The following is an 18,833-nucleotide window of genomic DNA, read 5'->3' on the forward strand; positions in this document are numbered from 1 at the left end:
AATTTTCTGCCTTCAACAAAGGATGGTATTTGGAGGAGTTTGTTACTCTGCCTGAAGTCCTCCAATCAGAGGGGAGAGAAGACTGAGGGAGGTGGTGGCCATCAGAGACTGAGTCAGCAACATGGTGGAAAGTTTAGAAGTAATGAACTTATCTTGGGAAGGATATCTGTTCTGTGGCATTGAAACCAGGTGGGGCAACGGATGTAAAGTGGTCTACCTCCCCTAATAAGAAGGCAAGAAAAATAAAAGTGATTATAAATAAGTTATAGTCATGCAAAACAAGTTTCCTCATTGGTCATGTTCCAAGAAAAGGAACAAAAAGAAAGAAATTTTACAAAATCATTACAATATTGTTAATACCATGTAAATAGTTCTCCTAGTTCTGCTCACTTCCATTTGAACAGTTCATATAAGCCTTTCCAGGCTTATCTCCATTAGTCTGAACAGTGATTGTATTCCGTCACCTTTGTATACCACGATTTTTTCAGTCATTTCCTGGTTGATGGGCATTCCCTCACATTACAATTCTTTGCGCCTGTAAAGAGAACTTCCATAAATATTTTTCCATATATGACTCTTTTCCTTTTTTCTTTAAACCTCTTGGAGGTACAGCCCTGGTTTTTCTAACTACTTATAGTTTTCCACTGTTATAGATCATAATTCCCACAGAAATGCTTTCTCCATAATCATATATTGGCATCCATTAGACTCTCAGATTTATAAGGTTAATTAGATAAAGGAATTACTAAAGCAGTAGAGTTAAAACATGTTGTACTCAACACTCTTTTCTTCAAAATATCTGTTATGCATTCAATAGTTATTCAGAGTCTGAAGGAGAAGAAACCCAAGCTTAGAGGTCAGAAAGATAAGAGTTCCTAGAGATGGTTTTTCTGGAATCCTTCAGATGGTCCTTTTAGTCATGGTATATCTTTCCTACAGGGATCTTCATAGAACTTTGAATCTTTATCCAGTCTCTCTTCAGTTCCAAGGTACTATCTCTTCTTTGGATGCTACTGAGATGGCAATATGAAGAGAGGAAGTGCAAAATCCTCCAGATCTTTTCTGGCAGTAAGGACCTGGGAATTGAGGGGATGCTCATCCCTAGGGAATGGCTGACCAAATGGTCTTACGTGATTGAGATGAAATGCTATTCTGTTATAAGAAATGATGAACAAAATACCATCAGGAAAGCACTTGCATGAGCAAATGCAATGGGAAATGGACTATATGCATAGTTAGAACAATGTTGGAGGATGATCAACTGTGACCCAAAGAGAACTCTGAAGTATTTATGATAAAGAATGCTGTTCCCCCAAGGCACAGCTGATGGGTATTGAAGCAGACTTTTTTTTTACTTTATTTTTCTTGAGATTTCCCTTTTTTTTGTTGGGGGGAGGAGGTTATGTTTACTCTTACAACATGACCATTGTGGTATGGTTTTTCATGGCTACATATGTCTAACCTATATTAAATAACTTGCTTTCTCAATGAGGGGCAGTGGGGTAGGAGGAAGGGAGGGACTTCAGAACTCAAGGTTTTAAAAATGAATATTGAAATTTGTTTTTGCATGTAACCAGGGAAAATAAAAAAGAGTTCTTTAAGCTTGAGTGCACTTTGCTCAGAACTCTCTGAACTTGTAGGATTTTGTACATCAGACCCAGACTCCTTCCTACATACCATTTCATAACAGGAATGCTTACAGATTTTTCCAATCTATCATTGTCATCACCATCATCATCATCTCTGTCTCTCTCCACATACACACACACACACACACACACACACACACACACACACACATACACACACACACACACACACACACATACAATCTATCTCCATCATTCAACTGATATTTTTCACTCTCCACAATTATCAGTCATCTTTTACTTGCTCAATTTTCTCAGTCCTCTTACTTCTAAATGTCTTGGCTACCTTTGACCCTTTGGATCACCCTTTTTTCTTAAATGCTCTCTTTTATCTGAGTTTTCATTGCACTTTTCTCTCCTGGTTCTCTTTCTACCTGTATAACTGCTACTTCTTAGGAAGCTTTGCTAGATCTTCATCTCTTTCATAATCACTTATCATTTATTCTCTCTTGCACCCTCTTCCCATTGCCCTTTATTCTATGTAACTTAATCATCTCTTCTGCTCTCATGGGTTCAAATATATTCACCCCAGAGTCCTTCCTAAGTCAGACATTTCCTATCTTAAGGTTCCCCTTGGCTCTGCCACTCCAGGATCTGAGGTCTCTCCTTACTCTGAAACTCCCTCCCAGATTTCACTATCTAAAGTCCAGTCCTAGAGAAGTTCATGGCCATAAAGTATGAGAGAGAGAGAGAGAGAGAGAGAGAGAGAGGAGAGAGAGAGAGAGAGAGAGAGAGAGAGAGAGAGAGAGAGAGAGAGAGAGAGAGAGAGAATCTAGGCAAAGGAGTCAGCAACCTCTTCTGCTAATGAGTTGAGTTAACCTTGAAGATATCTATCCTTGGACTTTTCTTCAGCCTTTGTGGTCTCTAATTACTCATTATTTCTGCCTTGGTCTTTCACTTCTCTGTCTCTATGCCTCTGGAGAGGGGCAACTTGGGAGTCTTCTTCCTATTTTGTTTCACAAGTCTTCCAATACATACATACACATAGCTTGATCAGACTTGCCCTTGACCTTATATTGAGGAGTGTAAGCCCCACCAGTGTCACTTGGAGGATTCAGACTCTAAGGAGATCTGGGGAACAGGTACCTGGGGATAGAGGCTTGAAGTCTTTGAATGCTTCCCTTGAGAGTTCCAAGCCCCAAACAGTTTTTTCGTCATTCTTCATATCTATGAGGAAGTCTTCACTTCCTCCTTACAATTTCCTCTCTGCTCTTAATCTTGGATCTTGATTGGTCATGTGGAGTCACAGACCTTGGGGTATGGTGCAGCATTTCTTTGCAAAGCACAGCTCTGTACTGCATTGGAGATGTTGCTGCTGCTCTTGATATTGCAATATTTGGAAGGTGAGCAGGGTAGGGCTAGTTTTGGGATGGTCAAGGTTACCCTACAGCAGTCCTGGGCATTTGGGACAGTGACAAGACCTTAGGTCTTGGAGCCAGTAGGGCTCATCTGTACTTGTGCCTCTGCTTCTGATTATGAGCCCTTTGGCCAAGTCAGCAAAATCTCTCTGGGCCACAGCTTCCTCATCAGTAAGGAATGGGAATTTTAGGAGATGATTTTTAAAGTCTATTACCTGCTTTGAAGGTTGATTTTTTGGGACTCTTTTCCCTTTTGTGTAATCTTGTTTTAAGTGTTTTTGTATTCTGACATGCTTCTTTCCATGTTCTCAGTTCTGCCATTCTCTGTTATGAGCTCTCTTCCTTCTGTAAGAACTATGGGTCTATTATTTGAAGTTTTATGATCAATGTTGCCTGAGTCTCTCTCTGTCCACAGGGTCCCTGCCCCAGGAATCAAAATATAACCTGGTGGCACCAACATCAGAGACAGCACAAGTGGGACAATGCATCCAGGTCCTCTGTTCTGTCTCTTATCCTCCACTTCGTGATTTCCCGATTTTTGGATACTGGTTCAGGGAAGGAGCCATCAGTACCAGGGACAAAGCTGTGGCAACAAATGACCCAGAATGGCCAGTGGAGGAGGAGACAAGGGGGCGATTCCATCTTATTGGGGATCCAATGAAGAAGAACTGCTCCTTGAACATCAAGAACATTCAGAAAAGGGACAGTGGGCGATATTTCTTTCGGATACAGGGAAAAGGGTCTGTGAGATATGATTACAAAAGTAATATGGTTACTGTGAGTGTGAAAGGTAAGGACTTATTTAAAGGGAAGGAATTTAAATCATGGGATAGAAAGGGAATTCCAAGGTATCATTGGAAAAGTAGATCCTTCATGTCTCAAGAGGTGTATAGGTCACAAGACCAAGCATTATTCTAGTCAACACTAATGGCTAGGGGAGAGATTAGAGGGCAGAAGTTTGAAAGAGGGATTCACTCTGGGATTTTCTCTTTGAAGAAACAAGGCATAAATCTGGGCTATGTGAGGTTGGAATTGGCAATGATTTGGCTATTCTGTGAGTCAGAGAGGGCCATTGATCATGGAAAATGGATGGATGAGAGAGGAGAGCATGAAAACCCTGATGGTAGAGACCATAATGTGGACTTCTCTTTGCTGTCAGAGGGTCCTCTAGCCATCAGTGAGTAGCTCATTCCCTGAGGTGATGGCTGAAGGGCAAATCTACAATCTTGGATGGGATGACCAATTGTCAGTGCAGTGTAAATATTTCATGTAGTTTTGGTCTTGAGGTTATTATTTAATGTTGTGAGTCCTCTGAGGTCTGGTTCACTTTCTTTCTCCAGGTCTGACCCAGATGCCAGACATCTACATTCCAGAGACCTTGGAACCTGAACACCCAGTCAAAGCAATTTGCATAGTTCCCTCAGTCTTTATGTGTGGGACACCCCCTATTTTGTCTTGGACAGGGACTATCCTTTTTTCCCAGGAATCCAGTAGGGAATCTATCTATTTTTCTGAGTTGACCATCACCCCAAGATCCCAGGACCATGGTTCTAATCTTACCTGTCGAATGACCCTTCCTGGGGCCAAAGTAAGCACAGAGAGAACTGTCCAGCTCAGTGTTACCTGTGAGTACTATGGGCTAAGAAACTTGGATCTGAAAAATTGGGTACTTCCTGCTAGTCGATGGAGGAGGGAAAATTTCAGACTGGCAAACAGAATACCAGCCATCTCTGGAAGGTGTAGGTCCTTAACAGGAGATGGCAGCATCTGGCAGAGCTGCAAACAAATAGGACTGAGGCTGGCTTTGCACTCAAGTTCTTCTGACTCCAGAATTTGCACTGTGCCATCTAACTGCCAAAATCACATGTTGCTTAAAGAGCCTATATTTTTAATCTTTTTCTTCTACAGATAGAAATGATATATTCACATTCTCCAAAGGAATACTCTTGGGAGCTGGGATCATGGCCCTTCTTGCCCTATGTATAATTCTGGCACTGTAAGTGAAGAGGACTGGCATTGAAACTGGAACTGTCGGGGTGGCTAGGTGGTGCAGTGGATAGAGCACCGGTCCTGGAGTCAGGAGTACCTGAGTTCAAATCCAGCCTCAGACACTTAATAATTACCTAGCTGTGTAGCCTTGGGCAAGCCACTTAACCCCATAGCCTTCCAAAAACTAAAAAAACCAACAACCTGGAACTGGGTGTGGGTGGAGAGGACTACTTGCAGTGGTAGGTGTGGTTAATGGTAGGGATTAGGGCTCATGTCACAATGTTGGGCTAATTTCTCCAGTGTGAACTTTCTGAGGAAGAAGAAGGTGGTGGATTCAGACCCCCAGAACAGCAAAGAAGTGGATATCAATCAGGACTCTGAAGGGGTCCCTTTGGTGAGTGAGCTGACCATGGTTCTGAAACTCCTTTCTCACTTTCCAAAATTCAGAAGAGTTAGAAAAGACTCCAAATTGATTTCTATCACCTATAAGCCACAAGAAGGAACTGGTCTTTACCCTGGTCATGTCACATTTGGAGTGTCATATTCAGTGTGTGTGTGTGTGTCATTCATGATGTTACTCCTTTTATCCTAATTTTTAAAGTTAGGGGGTTGGATCAGTTTCATTCAAGTATGATTTTTAAATAGTCTTCTATGTGCAAGGTTTGAGGCACAATGGAGTACTACAGAAAGTTGTTTGTGGGGTCAAGGATCCTTGATTTCAAGTATTACTTGTGACTTCTACTGGCTGTGTGATCAGTATTGTGTTGTTGCTGTTTAGTCATTTCAATTGTGTCCAACTCTTTGTGACCCTATTTGTGGTTTTCTTTGCAAAGAATGAGGCATGGTTCATAATTTCCTTCTCTGGCCCATTATACAGATGAAGAAACTGAGGTCAGCCAGGTTAAGTGACTTGCCCAGGGTCACACAGCTGGTAAGTATCTGTATCGAAATTGGAATTCAGGTCTTTCTGACTTCAGGCCCAGCATTCTATCCACTGCACCACCCAACTGCTCTATAATGAAGAATAGTATGTTCGACATTAAGAAAATATCAAGGGCGGGCAGCTAGGTGGCATGGTGGATAGAGCAGCAGCCTTGGAGTTGGGAAGAACTGAGATACTTGATAATTACTTGACTGTGTGACCTTGGGCAAGTCACTTAACCCCATTGCCTTATAAAAATATCAGGTTGGGTCAAATATCGTGCATTTTGATTGATATAAAATAATTAATCAGTAGTCTTATCCTTCCTAATATTTATATTCTTGTGTTAGGATTGCCTGTGATGGGAGAACATGTACTGAAATATGAAATATATGATCTCATATATTGTCTATATGATAGCAATTTGGCAGGGTGAAAGAGTTATCTAGTGGGACAGAAATTAAGATTGATTTTTTTTAGTACATAGCCTATGGATTTGAGTTTCTTGATATTTTTCAGCCATTTCAGGGATGTCTGACTCTTTGTGCCCACACTTGGAATTTTCTTGGCTATAAAACTGAAGTGGTTCTCATTTTTCTTCTCCAGCTCATTTTACTAATAAGGAAACTGAAATAAATAGGGTTAAATGACTTGCCCAGGGTCACATAGCTAGTCAGTGGCAGAAGGTAGATTTGAACTCAGCAAAATGAGTCTTCCTGATTCTCAGGTGCTCTGTACACTGTGCCACCTAGTTGCCTGTGAAGTGCCCTAGGAGTCCAAGAAGCAGAGGTGAGAAACTAGAGTGAATGCATTTCAGATATGCGTCCTGTCTGCAAAGGTATAGAAATTGGAGATGAAACGTGAAAAGGTAGTGCCTTTTGCTTAGAACAATGACTACCTGAATGAGGAATGCTTTAATTAGCCTTGAAATTCAATTTGTAACTGTATTATGAAGGACTTTTAAATTTAAATTAGAAATAGAGGAGTTTGGGGGCAGCTAGGTGGTACAGTGGCCTGGAGTCAGTAGAACCTGAGTTCAAATGCAGCCTCCAACACTTAATAATTACCTAGATGTATGACCTCGGACAAATCATTCAAATTCATTGCCTTGCAAAAACCAAGAAAAATATAGAGGGGTTTGTACCCACATTTGAAATATTGCCAGCCAGCCAGTCAGCCAGTCAGTCAGCCAGTCAATCAAACAGTCAATAAATACTTTTAAACACAGATTAAGTGCCAAGAACTATGCTAAACTCTGAAGGCCAAAGACAATCCCTTCCTTTGAGAATTTATATGCAAGAAAAGGAGACTGAAAATGGGAAGGAAGGTACCCAATGTGAGGCGTGAAGAAGACCTCCAGCTAACTGGGAAACTGAAATGACTGCTCTCCGCCCCCCCCCCCCCCCCCCTTAAGTGAGGCATCTTGTAGGAGTTCTTCAATGTCCATTCTCTACTCTCCAATCAAAGGAAGGGTGTGAGTTTGAGAGTTGATGTAATCTAGGAAAATGAATTTGTGAAGACCATGATGAAGTTCAGGAGACCATTCAGGTGGGAAATGAAAAGATGATTGCTCTGAGTCCCCTACTGAAAAGGAGGATATGTGAGAAGTTCTCCAAGATCACCTTCCATCCTCTCCAATCATAGGGAGAAAGGGACTGAAGAGGCAGGGGGTTGAGAAAGTCAGTGAATAAGTATAGCCCTTATAATGGGTCAATCATTATGCTAAACAGTGAGGCTAGAAGGACAAATGCAAGAGTCCTGTTCTCTACCCTCAAAGAAATTTATGGTCTGGGGAGGCAAAATGCATGCATGTAATTATTTATTGAATACACAAATGATGAGTACAAGGAAGTTATAGAAGGATGGGTACAGGCAGTTGAGGCACAAGGAAGGGTTTTATGGAGAGGAGGGTACTTTATTTGGAACTTGAAGAAACCATATTCTGGTTGATGATACCCTTGGCAGTGGTAGAGAAAGTCAAGGGAAGTAGTGTAATTCAGTTACATGGCCTTAGATTCCACATTTAGTATTCTTTCCAAGGCATCACCATGCTTGCCCATTGGGGAGGAAAAGGACCAAAGACCTCACCTAGACTGATCCATTTCAGTTTTACAGAGACTGAAATGGAGGGAAAGTAACTTTATCAAGGTCACACAATCACTTTTCAAAGACTTTAGAGTTGGAAGGAATCTTAAGAAATACATTTTATGGAAGAAAAAGCTGAAACTAGGGGCAATTAGGTATCATAGTAGATAGAGCACTGGCCCTGGAATCAGGAGGACCTGTGTTCAGATCTGGTCTCAGACACAATAAAGACCTAGCTGTGTGACCTTGAGCAAGTCATTTAACCCCATTGCCTTGCAAAAAAAACAAAAACAAAACAGAAAACAATGAAACTCAGAGAGGGAAAAGAACTCTCCCAGTAACAAAGCATTAGTACTACCCTAGCACAACCCCATTTAACTTATATAGATGAAAATTGAACTCCATCAGAAGGAAGGAAGTTACTCAAGGAGTTTATAGTTTTCCAAGGAAGGAGAGAAGACTTACCCAAGGTCACATGGTAGCATCAAATGTCCTAGAACTTGGCAGAGTTGACTGGTTGGGTCCTTCCTTCTCAAAGAAGACTATGACATTAGGGAAGTGATGCAGTGACATGTATGTGAATTGGATTTGATGGAGGTGGTGCTGTGCAAAGTCACTGATCTCCTTTCCTCCTTTGGAGCCCATTTGGGTCCAGTAGCTAGATAGCTGGATCAGGATGACTGGAGATGGCTCTGGATGTGAGACAGTCAGGGTTAAGTTAAGTGACTTGCTCAAGGTCACACAGCTAGTAATTATCAAGTGTCTGAGACCAGATATAAACTACAGTCTTCCTGACTCCAGGGCTTATGTTCTATCCACTGTACACCTTAATGCCTTGTCATCCATTAGTAGGGGAAACTGAAGCTCCTGTGGGGGTTTCCTCACCACACCACCTATGGATAATAGGAAAAGTTTAGACTCAAATTGAATCTTCTGGTTACCAGATTATAGCTTCCTTCTCTTATTCCTCACTCTGTGCCCCACCCTCACCCCACAATCACCTTGAATAGATCCCAATTTGACTGGTAGGTCACATGCAAAAGCAAATAGCAGGGGCGGCTAGGTGGTGTAGTGGATAAAGCACTGGCCCTGGAGTCAGGAGTACCTGGGTTCAAATCTGGTCTCAGACACTTAATAATTACCTAGCTGTGTGGCCTTGGGCAACACTTAACCCCATTTGCCTTGCAAAAAAAAACCCCTAAAAAAAGACCAAATAAAAAAAGCAAATAGCACCAATCATTCCTAAGAGAAAGGCTCCTGACCAAAAACCAAAATAGTATTCTTCTCAAATCATGATTAATTCCCCATGGTCAGGCCAAGATCCTCAATATCATGGGTTTATGCTGGATATTTTTCATCCCTCCAGGATCACCACAGAGGTCCCAGGCTGCCCCTGAATAACCCAGACCCCCAAGAACCCTCAGAGGAGATTTACTATGCATCTATTAACTTCAGAAGTCCTTAAAACTACCCAGAAACCCAGAATGTGGAGAACCAGAATGCCCAAGACTAGTACTCAGAGACTGTTTTAGTGAGGTGGTATCTGGGACGCATGCAATCGGAGATAAAACAAACAAGACACCATCTAATTTTCTTCCTGGAAGGTGCTCACTCTGTCTGAAGACCCACTCCTCAGGTCCTTTCTTGCCCTACCATATGACACTGAGATGACAAAAATTCCTTTTCCTTTTATATATTTTCACTTCAGGAGGTAAAGTTGTGGGCTGCAAAGGAGGTATTTTTCAAGAAGTCAAGTCCTGTTCTAAGGAGGTCATTTATTTAGTGGGCAAGTCCCTTATTATATGAGTCAGAGGATCATAGAGCATAGAATTTTAGTGTTGTGGAGGTGGGGGGTCCTTAGTATAACACATGCTTTGTTACTGACATCCTAATTCCCATTCCTACTAAGTTGTGTCCCCAAAGTCTGGCTACTCCATCCTTTTATATCCCTGATGGATTATGTTGGAACCAGACCGGAGTTTCATTCTTCCCCAGCAGAAACCCATTGATTATCCTTTCCTAACAAATCCTAACCTCCATAGAAACTCCAAACAATTCCCAATTGCACTTTGGTGACCCTCAAACAAGACACATCCTGCTGGAGACACTAAATGGCTGTCAGTTTCTATAGAAACCATACCACCCTGCCTCCTATATTCCATACCCTAGTAAAAAGATTTGCTCTCCCCACTACCCACTACAGGAGTCTACTTGGCCTCAGTTCACTGTTCCTTCAATAAAGAACTTTACATTCCATTTCCTTTTGTTGCTATCCTCCTTAAACCTTGCGTTTTCTGACCTTACCTTTTAACCCGGGAGAGGGGTAGCAAGGAATCTTGAAGGCTCACTTTGAGGGAAGCAGTAGAACACTTGGACTAACTCCCTAATCTTGCCAGATGGAACCCTTGCAACCCTCTCCTGGACCTACCAAGCCCCTGGTATTTAAGGATTACTGCTACACACTCAACCATTTCTAAAGAGAGGAATAATTTGAGTGGTAAGACGCCTTCCTCCTTAACATAGCACCCAGGGTGCTCCTATCCAAAATCCTAGCTAGGTGGGGAATTGCCTCAAAGCAAAGAAACAACTGGAGTGCCTCCTTTCTCTGCTTAAACTGAAACTAAATGACTCAGTAGGTGGAAACACCCCCCAGTTTGGGTCTTGGTTATAGCCACTGGGTTAGTCTTGGATCTTCATAGGGACCTTACATTCCAAAATTACTCTAGACACTCCACTGGTATGTGTCTACAAAAAAATCTGAAACAAATAGATTCCCAACTCAAATGGAAAAGGTTGACTTTCTTTCCACGGTGAAAGGTGGTCTCAAAATAAATTGTATAATGAGGAGGTGTGGCCACCTGAGGGAACTTCTGATTATGTCACTCTCATTAACCTAAACAACCTGCGTCAGAGGCAAATAGAGTGAGATTCCATTTGTTCAGTTGTTTTTAAAACTAAGGTGGTGCCCCACCCCATGCAAATCCATCTCTTCTTCCCAAATTGTTCTTCTCCATCAACCAGAACCTCCCAAAACAAGTACATCAGACCCCTCAGCTCCTTCCACCATTCCTCCAGATGATCCCTGGAAGATGCCCTCTTTTGTTCCCTATTCCACACCCCCCCTCCTTATGCTCCTTCTCCTCTACCTGATTTCCACCTCAGGTGGCATGTGGCCACATCTTCCTCCTATCTCAGATTATCTCAAATATCTCAGATAATTTACTTTCTTTAACCACCACAACTTCTCTCTCCTTTCACCTCCTCTTCAGACTCACCTTCGCCCCCATCTTGTCCTCCCTCTTTGTGAAGGGGCAGTTCCTGAGGGTGAACCTATCAGGGCCCATGTCCCTTTCTCCTTTTCTAACTTCAATCAGATTGAAAAACACCTTGGTTCCTATTCTACTCATCCTTTTCAATTTTACTGTACCCTATGACATAACCTGGAGAGATCTTTTGTTATTTTTTTCTACTTGTATGACTGCTGTTGAGAAGGAAAGGGTCTGGGAAGTAACACAGGGTCTTGCAGATATGTTAAATAGATAGAATCCCATGGGAACAATGGCTGTCCTTGAGGAAGACCCAAAATGGGACTGCCAGTGTTCTCAAGATTTACATGCAAGGGATCACAAGATTGCTTGCCTGATGACTGACCTGCAAACCACAACTTAGAAAGCTGTCCACTTTGATAAAATTAAGGAGGTTTTTCAGGGCCCCAGTGAAAACCCCCCATAGCCTTCCTTAACAGACTTAAAGAGGCTACTCCCCAAAATACTAATGTTAATCCTGAATCTCCTGAAGGGATTTTTTCCCTAAATATCTACTTCATATTTCCAGCTCCTGATATCTGAGGAAAACTGAGGAAGATGGAGGCTGGCCCCCCCAGACACCTATAGGAAGTCTGATCAATGTGGCCTTTTCGGTCTTTAATAATTGAGATGAAGAGAAAGCTACGTCCCAAGACCAAATCTCTTCAGATGTTAGCTTCTGCCATTAATGGGTCCCAAAAGCCCTGAAGGGCATTTAACATTCCAGAGGCGATTGTTTTAAATGTAGCAGGTTGGGACATTGGACAGTCCAATGTCCAAATTCCAGCCCCCTCCCCAAGTCTTGCCCAAAGTGTAGCAAAAAAGAAAGTGGAAGTTGGACAGCACCTATCTCCTCTAAAGGGAGGACCTCAGTTGACTCCTAATGACCCTCCTGCTCTCTTGGGTTTGGCCATGGATGACTGAGGGATTCAGGATCTGTCTCAACCCTTGAACTCATCACGCAAGCAGAACCTCAAGTAATTCTACAAGTGGCAGGTAAGACATCTTTTCTCCTGGACACATGGGGTCACCTTCTCTGTCCTGTCAGAATATAAAGGGCTCACAAAAAACTCATTTATTTCAATTATGGGGATTGAGGGACTCACCTCTAATTCTCTAATTATTCTTCCTCTACCCTGTTCTGTTGGGGCTTCTACTTTTACTCACTCCTTTCTGGTAGTGCCCAGCTGTCTTTCATCTATACTGGGCAGGGATATCCCCTCTCATCTAAAGGTTCAGATCTTAATTCCATCCCTTCAGTAACCATACAAGGATCCTATGGGTATTTTCCTCCTCTCACTTTTTGACTTTCCCATCCATAATACTTTCACTCTCCTGCATCTCCCTATAAACCCAGTACACCCCATGGTTCCTAAGATGAGTTTTCCCTCATTCCCACTTCTACCACACTGTACTCAGACTTAGATTTTAAGGATGCCTTCCTTACTGTGTCAATACATTCAGATTCCCAAGATCTCATTGTCTTTATTTGTACTGACCCTGACACCCAACTAACTTGGACAGTCCTCCCTTAGAGTTTTAGTGACAGTCCCCCTCTTTGGTCAAGTATTGGCCCGAGATCTTCTGGGACCTAACGATTCCCCCTCTCCTCTTCTCCCATATGTGAATGATTTACTTTTGTGCAGTCTAGACTTTGAATCCTCTCAAAAATATTCTACTGATCTCCTTAATTTTCTGACTGAGAAGGGGAATTGGGTATCTCAAGATCTATGCCCATTCCCCTGACCAAAGAGGAACTCTTGTTCTTCCTTGACTTGGCTGGATACTTTCAGAATTGACTCCCCAACTTTGGGGTCCTAGCCAAACCCCTCTAGAGGCATCAATAAGGACTTTTCTCTGAAATGACTAACTCCTGGAATTCCCATCTCCTCCCCTTTTACAAACTCAGGGAAACCCTCATTACAGCCCTGGTCCTTTCCCTTCCTGACCCTTTCTCCTTTCCCCTTTATACAAGGTATAGTGATGGGTCTTAGTCAAAAGTCTGGACTGGTCCTGAAGGTGGTTGCATACCTTTCCAAGCAACTTGACCCAATGATCTGGGACTGCCCAACCTCTTTGTATGCCCTGACAGCTGCTGTCCTTTTGGCCAAAGAAGCCCAGAAGTTAACAGACTCTCAGCCCATGGCTATGTATTCCTTCCACTCCATAGTAGACCTTATTAATAACCTAGCTGAATTCTTTCTTCACCCCTCCTAACTACACCATGCCTACCTGGCCCTCCCAAACAGCCCTCACTATTTCTGACTAGAAATCCAGTTCTTAACCCTGCCACCCTTCTCCCACTACCCCCCCCCCCCCATTCCTCCCCTTCACACTCCTGTCTTGAAGTCCTCTCCAATCTTCTTATGTCCTTCCTTCATATTTCTGACATCCCCTTCCCAGGCCCTGATGATGACTGATTCATTGTTGGGAGTTCCTCAGTGGCAAATGGGAAGTGGATATCAGAATATGATGTTGTATCATCCCCTTTTCTCATTGGGTCTAGCCTTTTCCCTCCACAAACTTCCTCTCAGAAAGCAGATCTCATTGCCTTAATTCAAGCCCTCACCCTAGCAAAAGGGAAATGTATTAGCATCTACACAGATTCCTGATACACTTTTCATATTTTACAATCTTATGCCTCTATCTGGACAGAAAGGGGTTTCCTTACTTCTAAAGGCTCTCCTATAACTAATATTGACCTAGTCCTTAAATTCTTTTCTGCTATGCCCTCCTCCTCTCCTTTGGCAGTGAGCCACTGTAAGGGCCATCAGGGTACGTCCACCTCCATGGCAACTGGGAATGAGAAGGCTGGTCAAAAAGTCTGCATGCCAATACATCACCTGATTTAAAAACAAAAGAAGTAGAAATTCTTTAAACTTTAGGGAAATATAAAGCAGAGAATGAAAATTAGAGTATTATTTTTAATGAACATTGATACAAAAATTTTTAAAAAATTAGCAAATAAACTAACAATGTATATGAAAGATTTTATACAATGATTGGATTGCATTAACAGTAAGAATGCAGACTTGGTTGAATCTATGGAATATAATGAAATAATAAACCACATTAATAATATAAGTAATGAAGTCACATATTTATATCAATAAAATGCTGAAAATACTTTTGATAAATTCCAACAAATATTTAGGACAGTTTATTAAGCTCCTTTTCTTCAGTTCAAATCTAGCCTTAGACTCTGATTAGCTGTGTGACTCTGGGTAAGTCACTTTATCTTGTTTGCTGCAGTTTCCTCATCTGTAAAGTGAACTAGAGAAAGTAATGCCAAACCATTCTCATCTTTGCCAAGAAACCCCCAAATGAGGTCACGAAGAGGAGAACACAACTGAAAATACACACATTTATATATAGGAAAAAACACTTGAAAGCATAAAATTACTTTTAAAAAAATAATAAATAATTTGTACTCCAAAACAGTACTAAACACATAATGCAGAAAGTTAGAAGTTTTTCCAACAAAGTCATAGGAAAGCATATATGCTCATTATCTCTAGAAATGTCAGTCATACCAAAATAAGAAACAGTGATGAAAGCAGTAGGCATAAGGAATAAAAAAGCAAAATGATTACTTTTTCAGATAAGGTGCATTTCTTGGAAAACTCTAAAGGGTCAACTAAAATTAGTTGAAACAATTAAAATATACATAATTTGATGATATAAAACAAATTCCTTTAAGTAATCATTAACCCTGTGTATTGCTAACAAAACCTAGCATGAAGAACTGGAATGAAAAAATTCCATTCCAAGTATCTACAGAATTACAGAATATGTGTGTGGCTATTTAGCAACACCCAAGCATCATACAAATTTGACTATAGTGCTCTTTAGAAATATATCCAAATAACTGGAGAAATAATACTTGGTCAAGGGTTGACTGAGTTAATGCAATAAAGGCAACAACACTATCAAAAGTAATTTACTTTTCCAGCGCTGTACCAATCAAACTACCATAGGATTATTTTATAAAGCTAGAAAATTTCTAATCAAATTGAAATGGAGGAACAGATGATCAGGAATCTCAAGAGAAATAATAATAAAATGAAAAGCTATAAAGGACACTGTGAAGTACTACACTTTTAAATGAACCGACAAAGCCATAATCTGAAAAAGAATTAAAAGATGACTAAAAAAAGAGAGTTGACCACCAGAAAACATTACATGCACACTGTACTGAAACAACTGAACACAAGTAAACTAGAAGTTGATGAGCTCAAAGAACCCACAAGGGTAAGTATTTATTACTCAAGAAAATCTTCAAGAAAGCTGGAAAAGCCATTACCTCAATCCACATCATTGTTTTTATAGAAAGAAATTAGGAAAACTGGGGGGGGGAATTCTTTTAAATCTATGGATAGGGAAAAGTTTCTGAGGATTTCTCAGCAGCTGGAGAAGCAGGGTAAATTAGGAATAGAGAGAATCAGGGAAGATAAAAACATCAGTTTTGTTTTTATAAAATTGAAAGGTGTTTGGACAAACAAACCTAATATAACTCTGCTCAGAAGGGAATGAATTGATTGAGAAAAATAATTGCAGAAAGTTTCTTTTATATATATATATAAATGATTAAAGAATATGTAGAGGAAGTTCTTACAAGAAGACATGCCAAACATATACCACCATATGAAAAAGAAGTCATTACTGAATAGAGAAATACAAATTAGGGCAACTGAGATTTTGCCTCATAGTTATCACATTTACAATGATAGAAAAATATAACACAAATGTTGGAGAATTTGAGGAAAATGAAACACATTAATGTCTCCCAATAATTAATTAAATTAGCCAGTGGAAGAATGAACTGGTCCAACCATTCTGGAACACAATGTGGAATTATTTTCCAAAAGTCACTAAATGTTGCATGTTGTTTATTTATAGCAATTTTTTATAATAGCTAAGTATTAGAAACTAATATGATTCTCATTTGGGAAAATGAATATATTTTCTTCCCTTCCACATCTTGATCCCTCGGTGAAACAATTCACCTCTACCCAGTCTCTTTTCTGTATTCACTTGCTATTTTTGTCCTTTCAATGTCTCACCTTTCTTAATCCCACATTTGAAATACTTTCAACATTAACTGTGTTTATTCCTATTCACTTAATTTTACCTGAAAGTGAAGAAAACTATGATACTGTGTTATCAATCATTGAAGAATGAATCTAAACTCATTTTTAGACTACTATGGTTCACAGAGGTTTTTTTTTTTGTTAAGGTAGAATTGTCTCAGAGTGCCCAGCAATCATCTGTCACTTGAAGGATAATGTAACACTTTGAATACAGTTTCTTTCCAGAGAGTAGGATGGAATCATAAGCCAGACCTCTTAGACGATCAAAGAGGAAATATACTGTATTTCCCCACGTCTAACTTGCACCTTAATTTTGGGACCCAAAATTTGAAAAAAAAAGTATTCCATAAAGTTATCGAACTAAAATTTTATTATCATGAAATTCAAAGACCTTCTGCTCATAGCTTTCAGGCATCTTTTGGGCAAGTCTGATGCATGGATACGTGCTTAGTTCATTCCATTTCATGAACCTGAAGCTCCAATTGTGTCTTCCTTTGAAATCAGGAACTTCTTTTTCATCAGCGATTCTTTTTGCCTCATGCTGAACCATGTTTGTGGATACAAGAATTTCAATTGCCTTTTGCTCTTCAATCCATCTCTTCAACTCCCTCTCTAACTCAGGCTATTTGGCTAACTTGCCTCTCATGGCCTTCTTCTGCTGTGGGGTTTTCAATAGGGTTTTTATTCCCGTAGCCAATCTCTGAACGTTTTTTCTGCTGGAGGAGGTCTAAACTAACATTCAACAGCATGATTTCCATTCACTTTTGCAAACTGAATCACTTTGAACTTGAATTTAACACTGGAGCCATTTCTGGGGAGGAAATTTTGGATGCTGGCTCTTATCACCTGCTGTCTAAGCTGCCTGTCTTGACTTTGTTTTACCTTCAGATTTGATGAACTTGTCTTCTATGATTGTATCAAGTCAGTGAGAAAAAGTACAATAGCACAGGGCCCAGCACAGATCCCTGGTATCACCCCACTATAGTATGTTTCTTTTGAGATTGATGCTAAAGTATAAATTAGTGAACTGTGGATGTGGCCATCAAGCCAGATCTGAGTCTGTATGATGATAGTATTGTTTATCTATCTTTTAAAAATTAAGTTTTCTAAAAAATAATTTTAATGATATCATTTCTTTTTACATTGCCTGAATAGCTCCTCTGTATTCCATCTCCCCCTTCATCCCAAAGAGCCATCCCTTATAACAAATAATTTTAAAATAATAATAAATTAGGAAAAATAAAGGAAAAATCAGTAAAAATCACACCTGAGTAGCTCCTACTCCTTCCAATTAGAGAGGGGAAAGTGTCTTCTCACATCTCTTTTGTAGGACCAAGTTTGTTCTTTATAGTTTTTCCAACATTCATTTATGTCTTTCAACATTTATTTGGTTCTTTCTATCACCATTACTGTCACCATGTAAAATTTTTTCATGTCTGTCTACTTTTAATAAATTTTTGTTTATCTTTTCAAGTTTCTTTGTGTTTATATTTTTTATAATCCATTAATATTCAATTTGCATTCATATACTACAATTTCTCTGGTCATTGTCCAATTGATGAAATCTTTGAATTCAGTCTTTTGTTACTGCAAAATAGTGCTGCTATAAATATTTTAATAATGACTAATTTGAAGATTATGCATGGAAGTGGCATCTCTGGGTTAAAGAGCATAGATGGATACTATATATATTTTATTTGGATAATTCCAAACTTTCTTGGAATAGTTATACTGATTCATCATTCCATCCATTAGTATCCCTGTCTTTTCAAATCTCGTCAACAATGACATAAGTAAGTATGAAATAAAAACCATAGAATTTTTTTTTTTAGGTTTTGCAAGGCAATGGGGTTAAGTGGCTTTCCCAATGCCACACAACTAGGTAATTATTAAGTGTCTGAGACCGGATTTGAACCCAGGTACTCTTGACTCCAGGGCTGGTGCTCTATCCACTGCGCTGCCTAACCTCCCCCACAGAATTTTTTAGAATGAGTACTCTTTTACATTACTGTTAAAAAGTCTGCAATTCTCTTTTTGGGAACTGTTTATATTCTTTGATGACTTTTCTGTTAGGGAATACTTTCATCATTGCCAGGAACATTCCTCTTGATCCATCTCTATAAAAACTACCTGCCTATGTTCAGGGGTATCCTAGAGCCAGTACCTACTTAAATTTTTCAGAATAAGTATTTACACTTCCAAACTATAATTTTTTTATTAAAGATTTTGTTTGAGTTTTACAATTTTTCTCCCAATCTTACTTCCCCCCCCCCAACAGAAAGCAATCTGTCAGTCTTTGTTTTGTTTCCATGTTGTACATTGATCCAAATTGAGTGTGATGAGAGAGAAATCACATCCTTACTTCCAAACTATAAATAAAGGTTTGATTTATTCTTCTATTGATTTTCTGGATATTAGAAAAAGATGGAGAAAAT

The 18,833-nt window shown here is 40.0% G+C and overlaps 1 protein-coding gene across 1 annotated transcript; it reads left to right on the plus strand.

The window, feature by feature from the left end:
- The first annotated feature begins 2,789 nt into the window (after nt 1–2,789).
- On the plus strand, nt 2,790–10,292 carry LOC141509724 (myeloid cell surface antigen CD33-like). Its single transcript, XM_074219463.1, has 6 exons — nt 2,790–2,992; nt 3,423–3,797; nt 4,348–4,632; nt 4,916–5,003; nt 5,297–5,390; nt 9,370–10,292. Exons 1-6 carry the CDS (start codon nt 2,956–2,958, stop codon nt 9,466–9,468), a joined length of 978 nt encoding a protein of 325 aa, XP_074075564.1. The 5' UTR covers nt 2,790–2,955; the 3' UTR covers nt 9,469–10,292.
- Nucleotides 10,293–18,833: the final 8,541 nt, after the last annotated feature.

The sequence above is a fragment of the Macrotis lagotis genome, chromosome 1, assembly GCF_037893015.1.
Source record: "Macrotis lagotis isolate mMagLag1 chromosome 1, bilby.v1.9.chrom.fasta, whole genome shotgun sequence".
NCBI lineage: Eukaryota > Metazoa > Chordata > Mammalia > Peramelemorphia > Peramelidae > Macrotis > Macrotis lagotis.

Coding starts and splice junctions, on each gene's coding strand:
- LOC141509724 (XM_074219463.1), top strand. CDS start 2,956: ATGTTGCTGCTGCTCTTGATATTGCAATATTTGGAAG. Junction 5,004..5,296: donor CTATGTATAATTCTGGCACT/GTAAGTGAAGAG, acceptor TAATTTCTCCAG/TGTGAACTTTCTGAGGAAGA. Junction 5,391..9,369: donor ACTCTGAAGGGGTCCCTTTG/GTGAGTGAGCTG, acceptor TCATCCCTCCAG/GATCACCACAGAGGTCCCAG.